Raw genomic sequence first — 23,395 nt, 5'->3', positions numbered from 1 at the left:
GAGCCGGATGATTTTAAGTGTTGCTCATTTAAAAGAGATGGGTTTGGCTCTAAACCAAATCTTCCCAGTAGGTAGAAGTCTTTCTCATAAGCTCACTTACGTCCATCTTTGCTAAAAGATCTCAAGTGGAAAATTACTGAGGAGAATTTAAATGGTAAATGCGGAGTCCAGTGTACCAAATATTTGTGCAGATGAAAAGAAATTGCCTCTATTACAGGGAGATAAAAAGGTACAAACAGAGAATTTAACTAAATGGTTGATTTTCTCTAGTTAGTCCAAAGGAAAGCTCTAATTTCCCTAGAAAGGACAAAAGAAAGAAAAAAGCACAGCCCAAGGGAAGGGAGGAAAAAAAGACATTAAAAAGCATAAGACAGAATTTCCCATTATGAAAGGGGCTTTTTGGAGACATAGTGCTCAGACCTACATTATTACAAGATTTTTTGTGATTTATGACAAATCTTATAGCTGACAGAAAATACTTGACATAATTCAGTTAATATTACAAAAGGTCTTTGGAACAAGCTAGCACAAGCTTTAAACTTTCAACTTTGGATAAATTAAAATTCTTACACGAAGAGCCCATAAACAGCACGTGTCCCAGCAACACTGTGAATGTTATGTTTATGTGGACATACAGAAAACAGTTGCTGGGTTTGGGAGATTGTCCTTTAGTCTACTGTTCAAAATAATCTTGAAAATTAACTAAGGGTAAGAAACCAAAAATTTGTATGCATTCTTACTTTCAAAAATATAAGCAATTGTGGCTGCTCACTGAACACTAAACTCTGCCATAAGACAGTTCAGTGTCAATCCCACTGGGCATTGCTTTTCCCAAAATACAGAGTTTCTGTGTGTAGGAGGACAAAAAAAAAAAAAAAGGCATTGTCCCAAGATAGAATTTATAGATCATTGTCCCTTTGAAACTGTGATCTGAGTCACTGCTGGCTTTTCTCCAAGCTCTGTTTTGAACCTGTGCTTTTGGGTTGGTCTCTGTCTTCTTTGTCAGGCTGAGATAGTTTCATAATTTTCATTATGTCTCTATTTCTGTTCAGTAAATGTATAAAAAAATGTGTTCCACATGCCCTTGCCTTTCAAGAATAGTGAATTCTGCTCAGATTTAGTGATATGTTGTACAGCAATGATGAACATACTGTATGTTAAATAAAGCAGGAGACCAAAATGAATATTACTTTCTACGGAACGTTTTAGAACAGAAGTTTTAGTGGAATGACTTTTTAGTGGAATGACTTTCAAAAAGTGGTTTCATAATAGTATAAAAATTATTTTATTTAAGCCCTAATATCAAAAACCAAAACCACTTACATTTTTGCTTTTTTCTTTTCTCTGACCTTTCTACACTAGAAAGAAGTAAATAACACAGGGTAAGGGAGAAACTTCTGTTTAGAACAGCAAACATGAATGCAATATTGCTTTATGTATTGGAGGATGGGTAGAGAAAGAAAAATGACACCTTTAATTAATTTTAAACCATATCAAATCGCAGAACTTGTTCTGTATCCATTCAGTCTGGAAAGATAATTCACTTAGAAATCAGAAATTATTTTCTTAGTTAAGTAAAAGACATTTCAAACACATCAACAGGTTTCTATGGAATGAAATATCCTTTTTTAACTGACCTCACTAGACACTCGTGCTTACATGGCAGACCTCTGTAAGATACATGTATTAAGCTGATGGTTTAATGCTTTTTTCCATTCCCCCTTTCATCTCCTACTTCTGTCCTTTGTTCTTCAGTGATTTTCTGAATGGCAGTTTGTTTTTCTTGGCTGACTCTCAAAAACGTCAGTTGACATTGGATCAATGGATCACATCTTCTTTGATTTCAAACCAATTTTAAACCCATTAAAAATCTGAGCTGTTTGTCCTGTAGTGTTCTCACTCCTGCGTGGCCTCCAGAAGCTCAGATGTCTTATTTAGGCAAGGGCAGTAAGGTGCCAAAATACCTCCCAGCTTGTGGTCTGAGCTTTGTCCTGGCTGTCCTCTCTGTTGCAGGGCACAGTGCTGCAGTGCTCTGGTTGCACAAGGCTGCTACAGCCCATGGCCTGACCCTGGCATAAAAAAGGGACCTGGGGCAACCCTATGTCCCTGCCAGCATTATTAGAAACCCTCTCCCCAAAGCAGTATTTTTCTGTGGTGCATTGGGGGTGGATGGGATTCAGACTGCAGATTTCAGATTTCAATCTGTAACCTCCTGCAGACATTTCTGAGCCAGGGATCTAGAGGAGGAATTAGGATGTCACTGGTCTACAGAAGCAGTAGAAGTTCATTCCCACCCATATCTGCAGTGGTCTCCTCAGGACATAAGGAAAATTTTGTTACCTTCTTGAATCCCCTTGCACTTAGAAAATCCTCCCTATGACAATAATAAAGTGAAGCCCTGGTCTTCAGTCTGGCTGTCAGTCTGTTTCCTTGCTGAACTTCTGGGAGCTTCCATCCATGACCCTGTCCAAGTCTCAGTCACTCCAGCTGTTAGAAATGTCTAAATTTATCCTGTACTAAATGTGAGTAAGTGGCTTTGTATCAGCTCATATGTCTCCAGATGTTTCAGCATCTCATCTGTCAGGAATGTATTTTAAATTTTGTCCAATGCCAAAATCACAAAGCTATAAAAATATTTCCATCCTTAATAACTCCTGAATCTTTCTGAAAATTCTTCTTAAGCATTGCTTACCTCTCTTCATCCTTTTCCAGTGATTTCTTCTTTCAAACCAAGGAGAACATTATCTCAGTCATAATTCAATCATTCAATGTCCCATCTCTGAGAACGGCCAAGATCTGGTGAAGAGCCAAATAAGCTCAGAATGGAAAACTATGAAATAAAATTATTTGACCATAATTAGAGATATTCCCCAGAGCTTAATGTCTGCTATGTGTCTTTAATACGTTTTTGGTCCTGTCTATTGCTACAGTCTCTTCATTCATATGCAGCTATGTATGTGTTTATTTGCTTCTCTTAAAAATTTTAGCTCTGCAGGGCAGCACATTCTGTTTTATGGCCTGTAAAGATATAGAAACTGGACATGGGAAAAGAAATCTCTCATATGTCTCACTCTTACAGTGCTGTGATAATCTTGTATTATCCATTATTATGTTTTTAATGGAGTTGGAAATCCCCTAAACTTCTTTAATTTGTTCTTTCATTCTGTATTTCATTTCATTTTTCCTGGCATTCACTTATGATTTTCTTTTCTGTGCACACCTGCACACTATACTGCCTTGAACAACCATACTGTGACTCATTTACTATCAGTATTTCTCTCCAGTCCTTGTTCAGCCAGATCAGGCTTCCTTGTCTGTGCTTCTAGCAGAGGTCTGTCCTCCCTCTTTGTTTCCTCCTGTTCTTGTATGAATCCCATCAGCACGTCAGCATCTTTCCAATAGTAGGGTTCCCAAGTTGGTGAACAGACCTCTGGGCCCTTTCTAAGGAGTTTTTCTGTTACAAAAGAGGTCATAGGGCAAAAGGAACATTAATTCATTGCCTGGGTTATTAGAGGACAGTCAGCCTAATCCCCTTTGTGTCATAAAACTCAAGCTAAAGGACTAGGGTTGAATATGGTTTAGTGGTACCTAAATAAGTAGGAATGCAATTTCCACTTGCACTGGAACCACAAGCAGACAGAAGTTTTGCAAATCAAAGTATCCTGTCATCTTTCTTTTAGGCATCCTGCCACCTTCTCGTCCATATTTTCTTGAGTGAGCTGTCTGTGCGCACTGTAAGGAGATGAAGAAAGCTGGGTGCTCAGGAATGGGACTAGAGAGATCAGGACACTGGAGATCCAGGACATGACTAGGTAATTCATCATGAGGGATGAGCTCTATGTCAAGTCAGCATATACTATACCTGTCCACAGGGCTTTCTTTGAATTGTAATGTTCCTATCATTCATATGGCTTATAGGACCCTAAAGTCCTGACCTGAAGGACAGGTCACTCGCATGATCCTGTACATGCCCCTGGATGCAGCTGATGGTCACCTGGAGCAGAGCTCCTGTTTAGTGGTCATTGAAGGAAATCTCATTCTCATGTGCCAGAACCACTGTGTGAATCCAACCAGTAAATAAGATTGGAGATAAGTGGAGATTATCAGGGAATTTGCTCCTACAAAGCCAAGGCTACTCCCATGTTTGTCAGTCAGAGACTTCATGGTCATGATAGTGGAAGCATGCCACTGCACTGCTGGACTCTGTTGTTTTCAGATGCTAACACAATAGTCACTTTGTCACTGCAGTCACTGTGCTTGCCCTGTGAAGCTTTTTTTCAAAGCTCTCAATGGACACTTTCTAAGAAGTCTAGACTTATTTTATAAAGACAGGAAACACAAAGAGTGACTGTCTCATATTTTTTTCATTCTGCAGATAACTTGGCATTTGGACTCTTGTTTTATAGCACAAAAGGGCACTATAATGACCCAGAAGAGTGGAGTCTGTCATGCTTAAGCGTTTCCTTTACTGTCTAGTATTCTTTAGGGATAATTTCTTATGCACAATCTTATCCTAATTTTGTCAAAAAAGATATCAGCAGAAGGGGAATGAGAGAAGTGGGTGGGTATGAATGACAGATCATGGAAGAGAAGACAGATATCAGGTGTAGGCTGCAAGGGTAGAATTGTTTTGTTTAACAGGAGGCAATTAAAGGTCATGATGGCAGGAAATAAAGGATGGATCTAGGCTGCAACTTGGAAAAGCAGAGCAAGTTTGAGACTTAAGAAGAACTTAAGAGTAAGGAAGAAAACAACAAGAAGATCAAGAAAGAAACAATAGACATGAAATCTCATTTAATTTTATTTTTCAGCCCAAATAGACCAGTTTTTCTCCTTAAAGTATACAGTATGTGTTTCAGCTGATATGTTCATGACAAGGAGGAAAAAACATCCCTGTCAAAGCTTTTATTGACTGAGAGGTGCAGTTTGGAGTAGCAGAAAATATTTTTGGGTTAAGGACATAGGTTTAGCTATAACCAGAAAGAATTATCTGGAAATGCTAGGATAAACCTATTATAATGTTCACAGCAATTTTTAGAACTCATTTGTGTTAGCAGCAAAAGTTTAAATTCAAGCAGCAATGGTATCAACACTGACTGCTGCTGGTGTCATCCCAGTTGAAATACCAGAGCATCCAGGATGCATCAGTTCAAGCCTTTTTACTGCCTGCAGACATTTAGACCCCTGTCTCCTGCCACACTGCTTTAGGTTATGGTGGGTGTTTTGGGATGTGCTGCTTTTCATTGCTTCTGTTGACACTGTACCTCTTTGCATATACATTCACTTGGCACTTGGATATGTATCACTGTAAGGGTGAGCCATTCCTCCTAATGTGGTGCCCAAAGCAGCAGGTGATAAAGTCATCCTCTCTTGCACAATCTCAGTGCAGCAGCAGCCTGTGAAACTTGCTAAAGAAACCTAAATGAGCAAGAAAAAACACTGAGAATAATTCACCTCACAATAGCTCTTTGGTTAGGATGTTTTCCCAAGAAGGAGGTTTAATTTTGCCCAGGACTCAAACCAATACTTTGCTGTTCACTGATAAGGCCTTCTTTCACTGCTTTAGCTCCTTTGGGGGCTTGGCATTTCACATGCTGAACATGGCAAATAGGAAAATTTTCAGGCATCATAGTCAATAACAACATCTAAGAAAAGTTGCTTAAAAAATCAGTGATGTTCAGAGTTTAATTTCAGGAATAAGAATGGTATAATTAGCGTTTGTTTACTGAAAGGTCATCCGAAAAAAGGACAATCACATTTCTGATCAGAAGATGAACTGAAAAAATAGCTACTAATTCAGTCCTCGGTAGTGGTTCAGCTTTTCATTAAAACAAAAGGTCTTCCATTGCTTAAAAGTGCTATAGAAGTACCCAAGCTCTCAGTGGTTTCAGGGGCCCACCACTGAAACAGCTTGGAAATCCAGAAGGATTGACATCTAATGTATACCAGGGAACTTCAGCAGTCTCAGTCTCTAATGAACAAGCTGAGTCTTCCCAATGTAAGCATCAGAAGCAATCAAACCTTAAGGAGCAGTTGTGCCAGCTGACCCCAAGCAGAGATCCCATCTAAGGCCTAACAGCACACCTGGACAGGGATCCAGGTCAGGAGCAACAGCGAAAAGAGAGCAAATCCCCTCCTTCTTTGCATATCCTAGTCTAAGCATGCAAACTCTTCCAAAAACACTGTAAAAGAGTTCCAACTCCCCACAGAATTAGCATACCCTTATAAGCTAGATGGTCAGAGCTGTTGATAGAATGGTCTTATTCATACAAACTAAGAATCTGGCTGGTATCTGTCCCTGTTTGTGACCTTTTTCCTCCCCTTCCAAGCACAGTCACAGCACTGACTCATGGCACTTGAAGGCGTTCCCTGTTGCCCAGCAAAACTGATTTTAAGCCACCATATATCGAAGTTACCCTTCAGGAGTTTAAAGCAATCACCTGAAGAAGTCTTGCCTGCTGAAGTGTTTTCAGAGGAGTCCATAAGCCTTTCCTAAAGGATGTAGCTGAACTAATGCATCTGGTTGCACATAGCAACAGCAGCCCCTTCCACTCCCCCATAGCTCCCAGTGCCCAAAGCCCACTTGCAGAAGTGCTTTGGGCATTTAAGGCCTCACAGCTCTACAGCAGCTCTATTTTCTGTTCTTCCTGTGAATTTACCACATCAGCCGGTGAGAAGAGGCTGTGCAGACCGAAACTGCCTCAGCTTCTTTTTCTTCTCTGAGAGCTCCTCCCAAACCTCTTTGGTACAGGTACACAGCTAGCATGTCCTGGGGTAAAAATCTGTCACTTTACTATTGTCTACTGCAAAATGTCTCCAGATCCCCATGTTCCTGCTGCATGTTGTTGTATCAGAGGCATACACACCAGGGCCTGGAAATCTGAGCTGCTTTGAGGAGGATGGAGAATCCCCAGAGGACTCTCTCCGAGATGATCAGGCTTTGTTCTGGCCATGCTGATATTTCATGTCTTCCCTTCTGCCTGCAGCGTGGCTTAGAGGTACCAAAGCTGGCTGTAAGCAAGAGCTTAATACCAGGGTAATTTAGCTTAATTGCTCTATTTTCAACCAGAGCAAAAGTCATGAGGCTCCTGGCATCTTTAACATATGGAGGAATAAGGCAGCTGGGAATTGTGTTATTTAGGCTGGCTCTCTGGCCATCTTCCCACTTTGTACGTGTTCTACGTCCAGACACACTGAACAACCAGGACTTTTGTATTTAACTACATATAAAAAATTATGTTTAAAAGCTCCCTAGTGATCCAAGCTTGAAAGCAGCCAAAGGGTGACTAGAGTAAATGCAGCAGTTACATGAACCCATAGCTCTGCTACATTATGGTGCTACAACAGTACACACACAGCACATTCCACATTTATGGAGCTCTTTCTGTTTAAAGAAAGAAGGGCTCTTCCATTTCCACTTCCACTGAAGCAAATTCATTTGACCACACTATATACTCCAGATAATCTGCTGGATGCGTGTTAGACATACAGAAGTAATTCTCTTTTGAAGGTGTATTTTCCACCAGCCAGCACTCAGTGATGCTCACACCCAGTAACCTGCATCATGAAGTCTAACTGCAATGAAAGTATCTCAATTAACACAAGCTCTTTCTAGCATTAGATCTTTCCACTGCACTCTATGGTGCATGGACAATATTTTCATCAGACCAGGACTGTGGCTGCCTTGGATTATTCCTGATGTCCTAGATGCAGATACTTGTTTTTCAAAGAAAGGAGGGAAGACCTTCTGCAGCACAGCCCTTTGTCAAGAGAGCTTCCCCATTAGTACAGGACAGGAATAATCTCTGTCATATTTTTGTGGAGTCTCTGCTACACAGAGGGGGAAGGAGGAGGACAGTCAGCAATGTCCCTGCCCTCCCCAGCTGTGCTGTCACAACTCAAAGACTGTGTCTCCTTCCATCTTTGGCACTGGTTCATTGGTACAAACTCACCATAACTTCTGCAAGGGGCTCTGCCTGCCTTTGGAGGCTGCACTGCATGTCTTGCAGCAAGCAGGGTGGGAGCCCTTGCACTGCTGCCCAGAGGGACTCGGGCTCAAGAAGGGACCAATGCTCACAGTACCTCTTAGACCCTGGGAGGAACTTTCTATTCCAGCAGCTCATTTAATCAAGTGAAATCATTTAATCAATGTTTTTTCACATGTTGTCTGACAATCATTTCTGTTTCTTTTTTCAGTGGAGTCCAGTGGGATCATGAAACAGTAATGTGCTTTCTCTAAATGCTACCTTTATTGCTATATGTGGTGATTATTTAAATTGATCTGGAATGCCTGACGGGGGTGATTTAAAACCGCCTAACCCTCTCTAAGTTTGCCATGAAACCACTGCCAAATGCTTGTTTGAGCATTTCTAAACTGAGTTTGTCAGATGTTCTTCGGTCATCCTGTTGATCAGGCAGACAGAGGCATGTTTTCCCCATCCTAATGGGGTATTCTACTAATACCATCTTTCCTCCGCATGAGTAGTGATTGTAACTGAAGGCTATTAAACCTCATTTAATTCAAATGTAGTGCAGTTCTTGAACAGTCCCACTGGGGAAGCAGGTTCAGCAACAAGTCACTGTCCTGGAGGAAACCCTGATCATCCAGTGCCTACTCCCAGCTAGCTTAGTTAGATTTTAAGCTGGTTTTCTAATTTCATTCTGTGTTTGCAGCTGGAAGTCCCTGCAGCTGTCTCTGTCTCTCTCTTACCTTTCTGTAAGGTGCAGTGTAATAGGCTTGTTGCTGCACTTCAGTACCAAATTCCCATTGATCAGGCCACCAGGGAAGAGCTGAATGCTTTGAGAGTCCCCAGGATGCCTGGGCTGCTCAGCACCATAGAGTTGAGAAGGATCACAGAAGGATGATGCTCATATTTTGAAGCAAAAAGTAAAGAGCAAATGCCAAAGAGGGTGGCGTGGCCTCACCAACATCTATGTCCAATACATTCAGGATCCCACAAAAGGGTCCTCCTGACAGATGTCCTGCTTGAGAGGTGGGAGCAAACACGGCTGTGTTGCCCTCCTTTCCCACTGGAAAAGGCACAGAGGGAAGCACAGCATGATGGGTTCTGTGTCCCTACACATAATAACACCCGCTGGCGGAGGCCCCCTCCCTCGGTCACCCTGAACCACAGCTTTGGGGGTTTGGCTCACCTTACACCAGTGGTGAGGTACAGCAATGCCAAGGGTCTTTCCCACATCAGGAGTTGAGGAACAGGCTGTGGTATCCCATGGCCAGCCAGGTGTTTCCTGGGGATGAAAGATGTGCCAACTCTTACCCTTGATGGTTTTCCAGCACAAGGCAAAGGTCCAGACCAACCTGTGGCTTGGAGGGTAGGGGAGAGGTGACAGCAGATTCCCTCAGCTAATCCTTTTCCCTCTGTACCCGCAGCCCACTCCTCCAGCTCCACATCGCACTGCTGTGGCTACTGCTGGCTGTTGGGCTTTCCTCTGGCGCTCTGCTCCCGGCTTGGGGATTGGGTGCCAGGGCTGAACCAAAGCCAGGGCGAGGGCCTGGGAGGGCTGTGCCCGGCCTCGTCCCAGCGCCAGCCCCACGCTGCCGCCGTGGCCAGCTGTCTCAGCATCGCTGCCACCTCTCGCCGCCTCAGCCGCTCTCCCTGGCTGCCAGGAGTGTTTCTGCTGACTAGATGCTGAAGTTGGCAGAGGTGGCATTCAGGAAGCAGCCAGCAGGTTAATCCTCCTAATAATTTGTTGCCTGAAGGACACAGAGAATGTGTTGATGCTGTGGGTTTCTATGGCATTTAAATTTCATCCTGGTCTTGATATTTGCATATCAATTACCCAGAAAAGAAGGGGAGGAGGAAGGGCAGAGGTTATGTGGGAGCTAAGAAAATACTGAGAACAATAGTCCAGCAAGTACAGGTCTTATTGCAAAAAATTATGCTGACTGCCTACCAACACTTTTCTTTCTTTAGCACATCCTCCCCATCTCTTTCTGTCTTTTACTTTGCTTTTTTTCCTCCTGAATCCCCTGTAAATAGAGCATGGGCAGATTAGCTGGTTCCCCTTCATTCCTGCTTGTCCAAAATGAACATTAAAAAGAGAAGGAGAAAGGGAAAAAAAACCCCAAACTCAAAATGCCTGGAGCCATGGCTTGTGGATAAAAAAACCAGCTGCACATGAAAAACAATTGAGGTGGGATTCGAGCTATTATGGCTTGGAGAATGAAACACCAACTCACCCTTCCAGAAAGATGGCAAAACATTTTAAAAGTTTTATTGAAAATAGGGTTTGAGGTTGGGTTTTTATAGCAGTGGATGTAGAGAATTTAATGCACTTGGATCCAGCCTTGTGCACTGCCAGGCAATTCCCTGCAGCAGTGGACTTGGGACTGACCTTTCTTCCTAAAACAAATCCCTGTCAGAAGGCATTTTGTTGTTGCTGGTCAGAGAAGTGTAGCAGCTATTGGACTTCCTGGATACCTGAAACAGCCTTAACCCTCTCGTCCCTCCCACAAGAGGGCTGTAAGTAGAAGCAATGCCTGCTTTCATAAGCAGGTGCTGAACACTTATGGGAGTGGGGAGACCCATTCCCACACTAAAAAGACCAATGCTATACACAGAGTAACAAGGATTCAAATCTTTACTAGACTACATAGTAAGCAGGCTTTTCTGTGATTAATGAAGGGATTTAGCATTATGTGCCAGGTGCAGAAGTCTACCCAAGAGACTGTCATGGTCTCAGTTTTGCCCTCATATAAAATGTGAAGTGCAGTGAGTAACTCCAGGATTTCTTCTTCCTCTCTTTTTCAGGTTCCTGACTGACCCTTTGCATTTTAACTTGTTGTGGGCAGAAATAGGATGTTTTCCATCCACATTATATCTTCCATCTGAAGAATAGCACTATCACTGTATAATCCCTCTGAGACTTGACTTCCAATTACATTGAATTCCATAAATCCCATAAAAGTGCTCCCATTCTTAGATGCATGCTGGTCAAGCATGCAAAATACTTGGCTCCAAAAAGTTAAGTCAGTCACTGGTAAAGGGCAAGGTAAGGACACTTTGGCTCCCTCATTTTCTGCAATTGTTTCTAGGGTATTGTCATGTATAATAATTCAGCTTTAAAAGGAATTTGCATATCACAGATCACATGAACAGCTAGCCCAGAGAGGCTTTGGAGTTGTCCTCATTGGAGATATTCCAGAATTGTCTGGACTCAATCCTGTGCAATCTGCTCTAGGATGACCCTGCTTGAGGGAGGGTAGACCATATGACCCACTGTGGTCCCTTCCAGTCTTACTCAGTCTGTGATTCCCTGACACTGTGAATATGGAGCTTTAATCAGTAATGTTTGCTCTAGGTTTTCCTTTGGTTTATTATCATACAGAAAACTTGGGAATCAAGCTGTTTCAAAATCTTGTGAGTCAGTGAAAGGTTTTTGTTGCTCACTGGATGATGGTTGGAAGATTTGAAGATTTTCAGTGATTTGCAAAAAAAAAGAAAAAAGGAGAAGTACAGGAGTTAACAAGGTGTTTTAACAGGAAGAATTAAAGATGTAATTCCCCAACCGAGAGGTCAGAGGTGACTTCAGACCCCATCCATTTATCATCTGTCAACTTCCATTGACTTCAGTGAGCTTTAAATCTAAACCATATTTTTTACTGAAACAAATTTCTATTCCTTTCTACAAAGCTCTTCTAAAATGTTTAAATGTGTGCATGGTACATCAACCTCCATTCATAGCTAGCAGAGAGGATCATCTCCTGAAAATTGCAACAGCCACAAGATCTGGATCAGCCAAATTTTCTTTTAAATCATTAGGTCTGCTAATCCAGTAGATCCTTCATATAAACAGTAACATCACCAAATCCTACATAGTAAAGGACCAGTTCTACTGCTGAGCAGAGTGAGATACATCCAGTCCCGCCCAGAGGACACTGAAAGAGTCCCTCGATGAAAAATAATTTATGAAATAAAAGTAAGCATCACTAGAGATAAAACACATAGGTAATTGTTCAGCTGGAATTGCTGCCCTGCAGTTATACTGCTTGGCAAAGACTGCTCCCATCCAGCCTCTCATCTTCCCACCAAACTGTGATGCCCTGTTTGGGTAGCGCCTCCACACCGTGCACAGCACTGAGCAGGCCATGCCCAGTTGGTGGAGGAGCAGTGAATGAACCAGCAGGCCCAAACAGCACACGTCACACCACTTAAAATAGTCAGGCATGTCTGAAGGACTGCACCGACCCCAAGGGCCTCCAGTTAAACTGTAACAGGAGTTCTGCATACTTACACAGATGCCAACAGACAAAATGCTGATCTTTGAACAAGCCTCTAGTTAAAAATAAGTTTGATCTTTTGAATTTTTTAGATTTTTTAAATTTTTATACTTTTTAGACGAAAGTCTAAACCAGGTGGCTCTAACTGGGTGAGGTATTTCTCCCCGCCACCTCCTCCCCCCTGTGGTCTGATTCTAAATTTAACTTCATACAATGACTTGAAAGTTTTAGTCCCAGCTCATCCTTACCCTTGGCAGGGTGCTTGGGGAGGAGATTCACTGAGGATCATCTCTCTTCACACGATTCAGTGCTGGGATTTTGCACTGACAGATAAGACCAAAAGTCTTCTGCTTCCACTCCCCAGGGATAGCATCATGCCTTTGGGGACCTCTGCCAAAGCAGCAGGCTCCTTCCTTCAGGTTACCTTCTCAGCATCTCTGAGAAGGCAGAGGCCATGCCCCCAGGCTTGTCATCTCTGATTATTTCCTTCACACTTAACTGTGACATGTCTGTTGATGGAACAACATCATTACCCTTTAAAGACTTCCTACATATAATTGAGAAATGCATACACCAGACAGGTGATCTTCACATTCTGAGCCTTTCCATCTACCTGTCTACCTACAGCCACACTGCAGGAATCATGGAATCACAGAATGGTTTGAGCTGGAAGGGGCCAGATATCATCTAGCAACCTCTAGATGCCATGGGGAGGGATGCCATCCACAAGCCCAGGTTGTTCAAAGCTAACCTGGTCCTGAACACTTCCAGTGATGGGACATCCACAACTTCTCTGAGCCATTCTGTTCCAGTGCCTCACCACCCTCACAGTGAAAGGTGATGATGAACTCTCAAATGACAGATGTAAAAAACTCTCGCTCTTCTTTAACTAGCAGTACCCTATGAACCCAAAAGCTCATGATCCTGAAGAAATTTGGCTAGAGGTGTACATTCGCCTCCTCTCAAATACGTGATTTTTCTTCCTCTGGCAACACAAGAGGAAACACTAACCGATAAAGGAAATAAAACTGTGCTGAAACACCTCTGCACCCTTCTAACCTCCTGGGGGACTCCCTTCAGCCCTGTGAAGCAGCACACAACCGCATCTGTCCTGGGAAGATGCCCACAGCTTGTGACGATATGCAGCTCGCCGGGCTGTATTCACTGAGACACTGGCTTGGGTGCACTCGTGGCTGCAGGTGTGTGCGGGTCCCATGGAGCCTCCAGGAGCCAGGAAAGGGGTGCAGGAGGATAAAAGTTTCCCATGGCCCAAGTGGCAGACCGTGAGGCCTCCAACAAGTAAAATAAATTCCTCTAGGAAGAGCAGAGCTGATAGGCAAGAAAGTGCAGCTGAGTTTTTTGGTATAAAAGGACTGAGGCATAAGAGCCAGGCAGCATCTCAAAGGAGTGGGATCATGCTCTCAAGCTCTCAAATGTATGGATACCTAAGATGACTTTGGAATGTCATCTTTGAGGTTATCTGGAAATTATCCTTTATTCTCTCCAGTTTTCTATTCCATTAATCGATTTCAGCAATATCCAACCTCCTGCCTCTGACAATGCTGTGAATGTCCTGAGCACATGCTCTCTCCCTCTTCTAGCCCCACAATTACACACCACACCACTCATTTCTATTCACTGGACACTGCTCTTCCCTCTTCCAATTTAAGCCTGAGCCTGTTTGCACTCTCTCTCTCCAGCTTGTGATAGCACCATTCACTTCCTACAAAATTTTTGTTCTGCAGTTTTCAGTCCAGATCATCTCCGCCCCTCTGACTCAGGGATTTCTCCAGAGCCATCCTCTGCTCCTGACAGGTCTTGCCTTCTGCCCTACCAAGAAAACTGCTCCTGCTGTGTGTGGACCTCAACCTTCTCTATGCTCCTGATGCCAAGTGGGTTGACACAGTAGTGTGAGGTCTTACTCAGGTCCACCCAGAATTATCACCCTACAGCAGACTTATCACCTGGCACTCTCGACATGGAAGGAACTATGAGTTATGAGTTGCAATGGAGATAAATTCTCCACCTGTGGCTTTTCATTTCCCAGCCCTGCAGAATGTGACTGCTTCAACCTGTCTGTAACAACACAAACCTCTGTGTCATTCCTTGGCAATACATCACAATTTTGAAAGATGCAAGGCAGAAAGCCTCTGTAACATCCTTTACCTCCGTGGTCACTGCTGTAAGGAGTCTCAGATGTGTTGAAGCATCCCACACCAGGACAGTCAGGCTGCAGGAAAAGTCCCTGAATAGCTCACAAGTAGCCATGGGGACTCAACAAGTGCCTGGGGACTAGAAGTCCCTGTCTAGAAGCTCTCACCTGTAGGGCACGGAAAACAACAGTAGCAAGACGAGCAAAATGCTCCTCTGTGGCATGTAACTGATGGCAAAAAAAACTTCTACCTTCTAAGGTAAAGACATAGAGATAACACTGTCCAGTCAGATGTGCAATACTGCAGTAAAATGCATTACTGGAGGCTGCAGGGTAGTCTCAAGACACTGTCACGCTGCTTCTTAAAATGGAATTGTTCTTAAGTTGTCCAAATTCAAAGTGCAGAGAATGCCATATTGTAGTATTTTGTAGCTCTTGCAACACGCTTGCCTCCCAGATTAGATTCAGGTAAATTTAAAAAGTGACTGCTCTGAATTGCTCCACCCTTGCTCTCTTAATGGTCCTTTGCTGATACCTAAAAACGTAATGGTCTGGTGGCGAACAGTGGATGTAACTGTGTCTTTTCCTATTTTCAGAGCCCAAAACTGCTGTTGCAGTGAGGTGACCGGTGCTATCAAACCCAGCAGACCATATGGGAGCTAAGCCATAGATTGCCAAGTCCCAGGAAAGAAGGGAAAACCTCTCACGTTTACGTGGCTCCATCGCTCAGTTACCAGAAAAGCCGATAAAACAAGTAACATCTTCAAAGTTGAGCGGCCCGGAGTTACTTGTGGTGAATTAAGTCCCTCGTTTGAAACCGAGCCGGGCCGGAGGAAGGCTGCCTTTCGCAGCTTCACTTCCACCCTCCGTGCCCTGACAGCGCGCCCGGGCTGGGAAGCCGAAGCCTCCGGGGATTGGCGAGGGGTAAGCCGCTGTCCCGGGGGATCGCGGATCTCCCTCTGTCTCCGGGCTTCATCCCGCCCGCCTTGGGCTGCCGCGGCGGGGCCGCCGGTGCTGCGGGGACGGGGCGGGGGGTGCGTATGCGCGTGTGGACGGTGCCCTCCGCTGCAGTACCGCGCCTGGCCGCGCACCGGCAACAGCCCCCCGCGGCGCGGCGGCCGCGGCGGGCGGGCGGGAGGGCAGCGGCGGGCGGGGCGGGGCGCGGGGCGGTGCGCGGGCGCTGCGCGGCGGGCGGCGGGCGGCGCGGGGCGGCGCGGGGCGCGGCGGGCGGCGGTGCCGCGCGGGGCGCTGATGCCGCGCGGGGCCGGGCGCGCCGCGGGGCGGCGGGGCGCGCAGGGCGGGCGGCCACGGGGCGCTCGGCCATGGGGCGCGGGATGCGGCTGGCGCTGCTGCTGCTGGGCGCCGCCGCCGCCGCTGCAGGTGGGTCGTGAGCGGCCGCGCTCGGCGTTCTCCGTCCTCCGCGGGCGCGCGAGGTAGATACTCGCCGCGTGTGCGTGTGCGGGTCCGCGCGTGTGCTGGGGCGCCCGCGCCCGTGCGCGCGGAGTACGCGGGCGTGCGCACGCACGGGGAACCGCACGGGCGTGTGCGCACCGTGCTGAACGCGTCGGTCTCTACGCACGTGTCCGCACACACGCACATACGCCTCTACGTGCGCGTATATGTGCGCACAGGCTGGGTGCGCGTGTGTCCGCACATGCGGTGCGTGTCGGTACGCGGTGTGCGCGGATGGGTGCGGAAAGGCAGGGGCCGGGATGCGCGTACCCCCGCGCCGCAGACAAAGGGGGTCCGGCCGCGCTGTGCTGCGCGGGGCCGCCCCTGCCCGCGGAGCCTCCGGCGGGCCGGCGAGGCCGGGTGGGCTCGGCCCGGGGCTTCGGGGGATGCCTCGGAAGCGGGGCCCCGCTGCGGAGCGCTGCGGGTGGCAGCGGCGGGGCGCCGCGGGCTCCCAGGCGCTTGAGGCGGCGGTGCCCCGAGTCGTCGGGGTGCGGAGGAGGGCGGACAGGGTTTTGGAAGCCCCTTCCCGCAGCGTAAACACTTCGCGCCCAGGGCTGCCGCAGCGGGGTCCCGCAGCAGACACACTCGGGCATAAACAGTTTGCGTAACGCTTCCTCGGCCGGGTGCAAGCCGAGTGCCAAGTTTCTTTTTTAAAAAGAAGAAAAAAACTCTGATGGGAAACAAACATTTAATCAGGCACAAGATATAAACGAATCATCACAAGGCATGTGCTGCTAAAATGCTTAAGCAGGAAGCATATGATTTTCCATGGATGTTTTCCCAGGTGAGTCATGGTACTTGCTGCATGCTCTTACTCATTACTGAAGATCCCAGTCCGGTGGCATGTACAGTAGATGGAATGGGAAGATTTAGTTGGGCAGATGCATTAAGTGCAATAGAGAAAAGCACATTTTCCAGGGCTGTGGCAGACCACTTGTGAACTTGTGACTGCCAGCATAAAATCTCTATGCTCTCAATTTGTCCTTTTACTGAATTCCTGTGGCAGCCAGTGTTACACTAGAAAGCTGTCACTTTTCATAACATGAAGTGCTCTGCATCGGTCATGCAAGTCTTTTCCAATTCAATTGAAAACAAACACCCTTTCAAAGGGGGTTTCCTCTCCCCCCTTTGTGCCCCTGGGACCCACGTCTATGTGCCAGCAGCATTTCTCAAACCCTGCTGAAGCCAAGGTCCCTTGCCCCAGATCTGATACCGGATGAGGAAGGGACCCTCAATGCCTGGCCCGAAGACAGCTGTAGTCAGTGACCGTGCATGACCAGGGCTGGAGCATACCCTGAGCTGGGAGCAATCGAATACTCTCAGCTCCCGGGATCTGACATGGGATTTTGTAGCCAACGCCTCCCAGCTGGGCTCAGGCAGAGCCTTGTCCCTGCCCCGGGGCCATCTATGATAGCCCTACCACCAACTGCAGTCACAGGAAACCTCCCATTGACCAGGTCCTCCTCCGCTGCATTCCTGGAGGCAGCAGTCTGGTGTGCAAAAAGCAAAAGGACTTGATGAACACAAACAGTAATCTCAACCTGTCTGATAGGGCTGACTGAGCCCTGCTCTTCCTACCACTTCCCAAATCTGCTTTGCAATCCCACAACTGAGGGAACCGCAGTAAATGTTCATCTATTTGAGTAGCGGCCAAGTGCACGTAAACCAAAGAATCCAGGAAAGCAGCCAAAGACATAAATTAGGCCAACTACTGGCTAGCCTAACTGATAATATGATAATAGCACTTAACTTACCTGCCCCTCAAGAGAGCTACGTAGGTTAGTTAATGTTTATACAATGCTTTGAAAGGGATGTTCAGGAGTTGTAGGTGATATTACATTGACTCTACAGTCCTATTTGTTTACTTTTCCACAGCAAACATATTCTGCACAGTTACTATAGGTCATCTCCAACACAGCTTTACTAGCACACTGTAGGAAGCTAACTTGACTGAGCATTTCTTGTTCACTGAAAATTTCCCAAGACGGCTTACCCAGTGAAATCCAGAGACTGGATTCAGAAGTGCCTTTTACTGCATGCATAGCAAGCAGTGCTCCACAGCTGTTCTGAGGAAACACTATAGAAAACCTGTATAGAACTTTTGTGGTAAAAATGGGTTTTATCCAGAGTGCTTCTTGAGGAGTGGGATAAGTGGGGGATGCTATCAGGCTTGGAAGGCTTAACACTGCTAGTGCATAACATAGCTTAATTGCAACTATGACACTGTAGGCAAATGCTGAATAAGCCCCAGATAAAGGATTTATTGGATGCTAAACTGAAATGACCTTCAGGCATAACAAAAATGCCAAGAAGAAGACATTAATTGGTGCACAAAGCTGACTGTGTATGACTGGCCTGATGATAAAGAAGACATTATATACCTCAGATGCTTTGTCCTCCACACGTCCAAGTCAACAGAGATTTATTTTTTTTTAATGGTAAACAATTCCCCAAATACCACTTTGATCTACTCTTAAGTTTATTAATAAAAAGTTGGAGAGCCACTAACCAAGCTTTGCTGCACGAGTTACATTGATTACATGTGAGAGTTACATGGTTTCACAGCAAAGCCCATGGTATTTTTTTTATTTTTTGACTCTATAACTGTGGATTTTAAAATTGACAGGATTTCCAGAAAAGCTTGAACAAAAACCACAGAGCCTCAGCTGTGTGGCAGCTTGCCAGCATAATTTCAACCAAAACTTTTTTTTTCTTTCATTTATACACACCAGCAACAGCCTTTCCAAACTTAAGCCATGCTACAATTAAGCACTGGTGTCAGCAGCAGTTTCTGATTGTGGGAAAATTTGGGATAGGGATGGAGTGGTGTGAAAGGGGGTGAAGACTTCATGTCCTTGCTGGTAGGTGATATTCCTGTGGGCTCTCACACCCTGACACTTGATGTGCTGCACGCTGGGCTGGGTTGCAGCAGCCCTGTCCCCCATGGCAGTCTCCTGGCCTCGTGGCAGCATGTTGCCTTGGCAGCAGCTTGCCTTTCTTCTGCTTTTTCCACCTCCCCAGGGCTACCTGGATCCCTTTGGAGGCCTAGGGGCATGGGTGGCATGGCCCTGAAACCTCAGCCCTGCTCTGGTGTCCCCGGGTGGGAGGGAAGGCCGTACTCATCTCTCCCCATCTGCTGCCTGCTCTGCATCTCTTGATAGGTACGGATCTTCCCAAGTGCAGGGAAACCCTGAAAGGTTTTGGGGTGGCTTTTTTTTGCTCTTCTAGACGCACTAAACTCCACAGAGGGGAGAGCTGAGCAGCAGTGCCACACTGTTCCACAGCCCCTCCAGGGCTCGGTGGGTACCAGCAGCACACGGTTTCGGCGGGGGCAGCATCCCGCGTGCCGCGGGACGCGTCTGCTGTGCCCGGGTGAGGTGCTCCCACCGCAGGAGCCGCCTCCAGCCCCCGCTCTCTGCCCCGCAGGTCTGGGCGGCGTGGCGGCAGCGAGCAGCCCCTGCGAGAAGGCCTGCAACCCGCGGATGGGCAACCTGGCGCTCGGGCGGGCGCTGCGCACCGAGACGTCCTGCGGCCGGCGCGCCGCCGAGCGCTTCTGCAGCTACAGCGAGGACGCGGAGCGGCGCTGCCGGCGCCCCGAGTGCGGGCGCTGCAGCGGGGCCCAGGCGGGGCTGGCGCACCCCCCCGCCGCCATGGCCGACTCCCCGTTCCGCCTGCCCCGCACCTGGTGGCAGGCGGCCCGGGATGCCCCCCGCGAGACCATCCGCCTGGACCTGGAAGCCGCCTTCTACTTCACTCACTTGATCATGGTCTTCAAGTCGCCCAGGCCGGCTGCCATGGTGCTGGAGCGCTCCCAGGACTTCGGCGAGACGTGGAAGCCTTACAAATACTTTGCTGCTAACTGTTCGGCCACCTTCGGGCTGGAGGATGATGTGAGGCAGAGAGGAGCCATTTGCACTTCCAGATATTCGAGCCCCTTCCCCTGCACTGGAGGAGAGGTAAGTCTGCCTGGGTTGGGATGAGAGAGCCCCTGCTCCAGCCCCTTTTCTCTCTGCAATCTCCGCGCCCGTGTTTACGCTTCTTATTTCATTACACCGGCATCTCTTGTCATCGCACGTATTTCACAAGGCGAATTAACGTAATTCATTCCTAGATGATGTAGGCACCACCCTGCCTCCTGCTTTGCTGCCTTCGTAGTCCCTCTCTTTGAAAAAAAAATTCCTTTCCTTTCACCTGGTGAACCCCGCTACACAACCGCAACCTAGATACGTGCTGCTAATTCCTCAGGATTGCCAAAGGGAACGTCACTCCAGACAGCTTTCTCCAGATCTTGCAGTCGTGTGGTTTTAAGGTGATGCAAATCAGTCTGACCAAAATGCAACTATGTTAGAATGAATAATCACCAGATTGACTTTTAATAGTGACTGCCTTCACTGAGGAGTGTAACCATAGAAATAGCTACTTACCACACACTGAAGTATGGCTCCCGTAAACCAGGTTAGCCAGGTAATTATAAAACTTATACCTTGTCTTTTTCCTTGTGCACACTTATGTGAAAAGAACTTGAAAAAAAGGAAGGAAAAAAATCATATTTGCTAAGAAGAATAATATACGTGAAAGCCGAACGATTTTCAGTACCAGAAACAGCAGATAACAAGTGATGCATTTGGAGGCGCTACCAATAATACTCTTACTAATGTGCAAATCTGTCCCCCACTGCTGGGGAGCTTCTCCTGGGAGCCGCGGCCGTGGGACCGCCCTCCTCTGTCCCCCCACTCGTGGGGACGCATCCCCGGTCACCAGCTCTGGACTTTAAAGGCTGCTCCCTCTAGTGGACTAATTTAATGAACTTCCCTGAAAGCTTAATCAAAATTTCTCTCTGGCCTAACACAGAGAAAGGATAAAATCTGACCAGGAGATCACTTATATCATTGCAGTTTCTGCTGAGAACTGGTTTTGAAGTGAAAGCCCGATCCTTGGAAATCAGCATTCATGTTGAGAAAAATCATGTGTTCAGACCCCTTTGCAATAATTTGTGCAAAGCCACCTCTAGCCATGCTCTGGCTAGGAAGCCACTCTCTGCAGAAATACTAGGAGCTGGTTTTCCACAAAACTGCATCTGTTAGCTCTGTCTCGGGAGGCAGCCAATGTCATGCTCTAGGAGAAGCTGTTCCATGTTCTCATCAGCTGAGAAACAAGAATCTCCAGACCTGTCAGACATATCCAGGATGACTATTCCATTACATTTTAAATCAAATGGTGAGAAAAAGTGCTACCTTTCTTTTCTTGCCATCCTTTGCTTGTGCCCCCAGAAAGCTGCCTAAACTTTCTTTCAGACTGCAGTATATAATGGGGCTTTATGAGAAAAGTGGAAAAAGACTTTTCAACATGGCCTTTTCTGACAGGACAAGGGGCAACAGTTTTATACTGTGGATTGGACATAAGACATTTATAGATTGGACATAAGACATTTTTTGATTATGAGGGTCATGAGGCACTGAAAAAAGTTGCTCAGAGAAGCTGTGAATGGCTCATCCCTGGAAGTGTTCAAGGCCAGGTTGGATGGGGCTTTGAGCAACCTGATCTACTGATATCTGTTCCTACCCATGGCAGGGATGTTGGACTCAATTATCTTTGAAGGTCTCTTCCCAGCCAGATAATTCTGTGATTCTGAATCAGGGTTAACTACAAAGTAAGACGAACAAAAGGAAGACTGTATGAAAACCACTTGGAATTTCTCAGGCCCTCAGTACTTGTTCCAGCCCTCTGTGTCCCACCACCTGAATCATAAAGTTATGCCAGCCTGTGATGAAGGACATGGAGAAATCCACAGCTCTTAGGCCAGCCAGTGGGACTTCTCTTGGGTATATGATTTGCATGCTCTTTTTTTAGCTTTCCAGGGATTTTTACTCAGGGATGGGAAACCCAGGGCATCTTACAAGGCCATATTTGCCTCACTGGTATTGGGTCCCCTCTTGCTAGCATACTGGTGCAGTTTTCATTGTGGTCATTGCACACCAGGATGGTGCTGTCCCTGCACGCAGGATGTGAGCTGCGCCAGGAGAGAACCTGTACAGATCCTGACCTCAGGCAAGCTCTTCTCTGGGCTGGTGCAATCTGGGGACAGTAGAATCAAGGTCTTGTGTGTAGAAACCAATGCCTGTCTCAAGAAGAAAAGTAATTTGGTGGTGTTTAATGCATCTGTGGTAGCATGCTGCAAAGAGAGTCTATGTACTGAGCTTGCTTCTGTGGGACCTCTTCTCTTGGCATTGCTTTAGTCTGTGTTTTTGCAAAGAAGCTATAAAAGTCAAGAGCATTTACTTGTTTCAAGTTTTAAACAAATATTGCATCCGAGGAGCTGGAGGTTAGAAGATTTTGCTTACATGGTACACTTCAGTTTCCTGCACTTAAACACCACTTTTTACCTGCAAAGTAATAGCAGCAGCTCTCCAGATGGCAAGCCTGCATGCTTAGCAAATATCACATTTAATTTATTACAGTGTGCTGCATTCCAGTAATTACTAGTAGCTGCCAATAGCAACATGTATCTGACCTAAAGAAACATCAGAGTTTTGTGTTCTGTTTGGAGTTATGTTGTGCTTTACTCCCACTTTGGTAGCACCTAATTTCATACATATGGAAACAGTAATTTCACTTGAAACAGTGGTTTCAAATATGCAGTCATCCAAAATGTCCACATCTGAAGGGTATTACTCATTACTCTGAAAGGTATTACTTGTCTTCTTTAAAGCACAACTATGAATTCTGTGAGTGCCACTGGGTTTCTTTTTTAAATTTTTAGATTTTTTTAATCTGTGATGTAACAACTGTAACCCGCGATCCAAACCATGTGTCACACTGTCTGTGTTCTGCTTTCTCACACTTCAGACATTTCAACACCACATGTGCATTTCTGGGCATGGTGTTAAGGGCTTGCAGGATTTTGCAGGATGTTGGGGTCTCTCTGCATGGTTCTGGAAGATCACTCATGGCTGTCTATCCCCTTGGATGAGCAGGTGAGGCCTCAGGTGGTGGTGACTCACCCCAAATATCACTGGAGTTTGGCAAAGACACAACACCTTGTTGGGCTGGTGGTTTTTGGTTTTACCCTCTGTAAAGAACAAGCAGTGCTGATCCACCTACATTTCTGCTGATTGTTACTGTGCCTGCAAGCCCCAATTCAAGGCAGCAGTGGGCAGAACCCCACAGTACTCAGGGGTCCAGCACCTTTTTTCAATATATCACCTGTATTAATTGGGTCAAAGGTATATCTGCTTCACTTTTTATTTAAGAGAAAGATCAGACTTTTTGCATTCTGCCCTCATCATCATGAGTCATTCCTTAGATGCCTACTTCAACTCTTATGACAAAAATCCTCTCTCATCAGAATTTGCCATGATGCTGATCTTGAGGAGATTTATGATTGTGAAGAAAACAAGCTGCCAAGCCTCTAGGTTCATTTCAAAGACCCAGACCTCAGAAATGCTGAAATGGCTCTGACAGATGCCTTTCATCCTTCTGTAGCAGTGTGACTCTGGGCTTGCCTATGCAGTGGCGGGACTGGGGTGCTGGAGAGCTCTGGGAGAGCGATA

General features: G+C 46.3%; 1 protein-coding gene across 1 annotated transcript in view; it reads left to right on the top strand.

The window, feature by feature from the left end:
• Nucleotides 1-15,756: 15,756 nt before the first annotated feature.
• The window catches only part of NTN4 (netrin 4), a 47,546-nt gene continuing 39,907 nt past the window's right edge, over nucleotides 15,757-23,395 (top strand). Inside the window, exons 1-2 of the mRNA XM_021527964.3 lie at nucleotides 15,757-15,773; nucleotides 19,272-19,801. Coding sequence (XP_021383639.2) covers nucleotides 19,328-19,801 — 474 coding nt within the window. The 5' untranslated portion in view covers nucleotides 15,757-15,773; nucleotides 19,272-19,327. The remainder of the gene's footprint in view (nucleotides 15,774-19,271; nucleotides 19,802-23,395) is intronic.

Source organism: Lonchura striata, chromosome 5 (genome assembly GCF_046129695.1).
Source record: "Lonchura striata isolate bLonStr1 chromosome 5, bLonStr1.mat, whole genome shotgun sequence".
Classification (NCBI taxonomy): Eukaryota; Metazoa; Chordata; class Aves; order Passeriformes; family Estrildidae; genus Lonchura; species Lonchura striata.
This window is presented reverse-complemented; position numbering and strand designations above follow the sequence as displayed.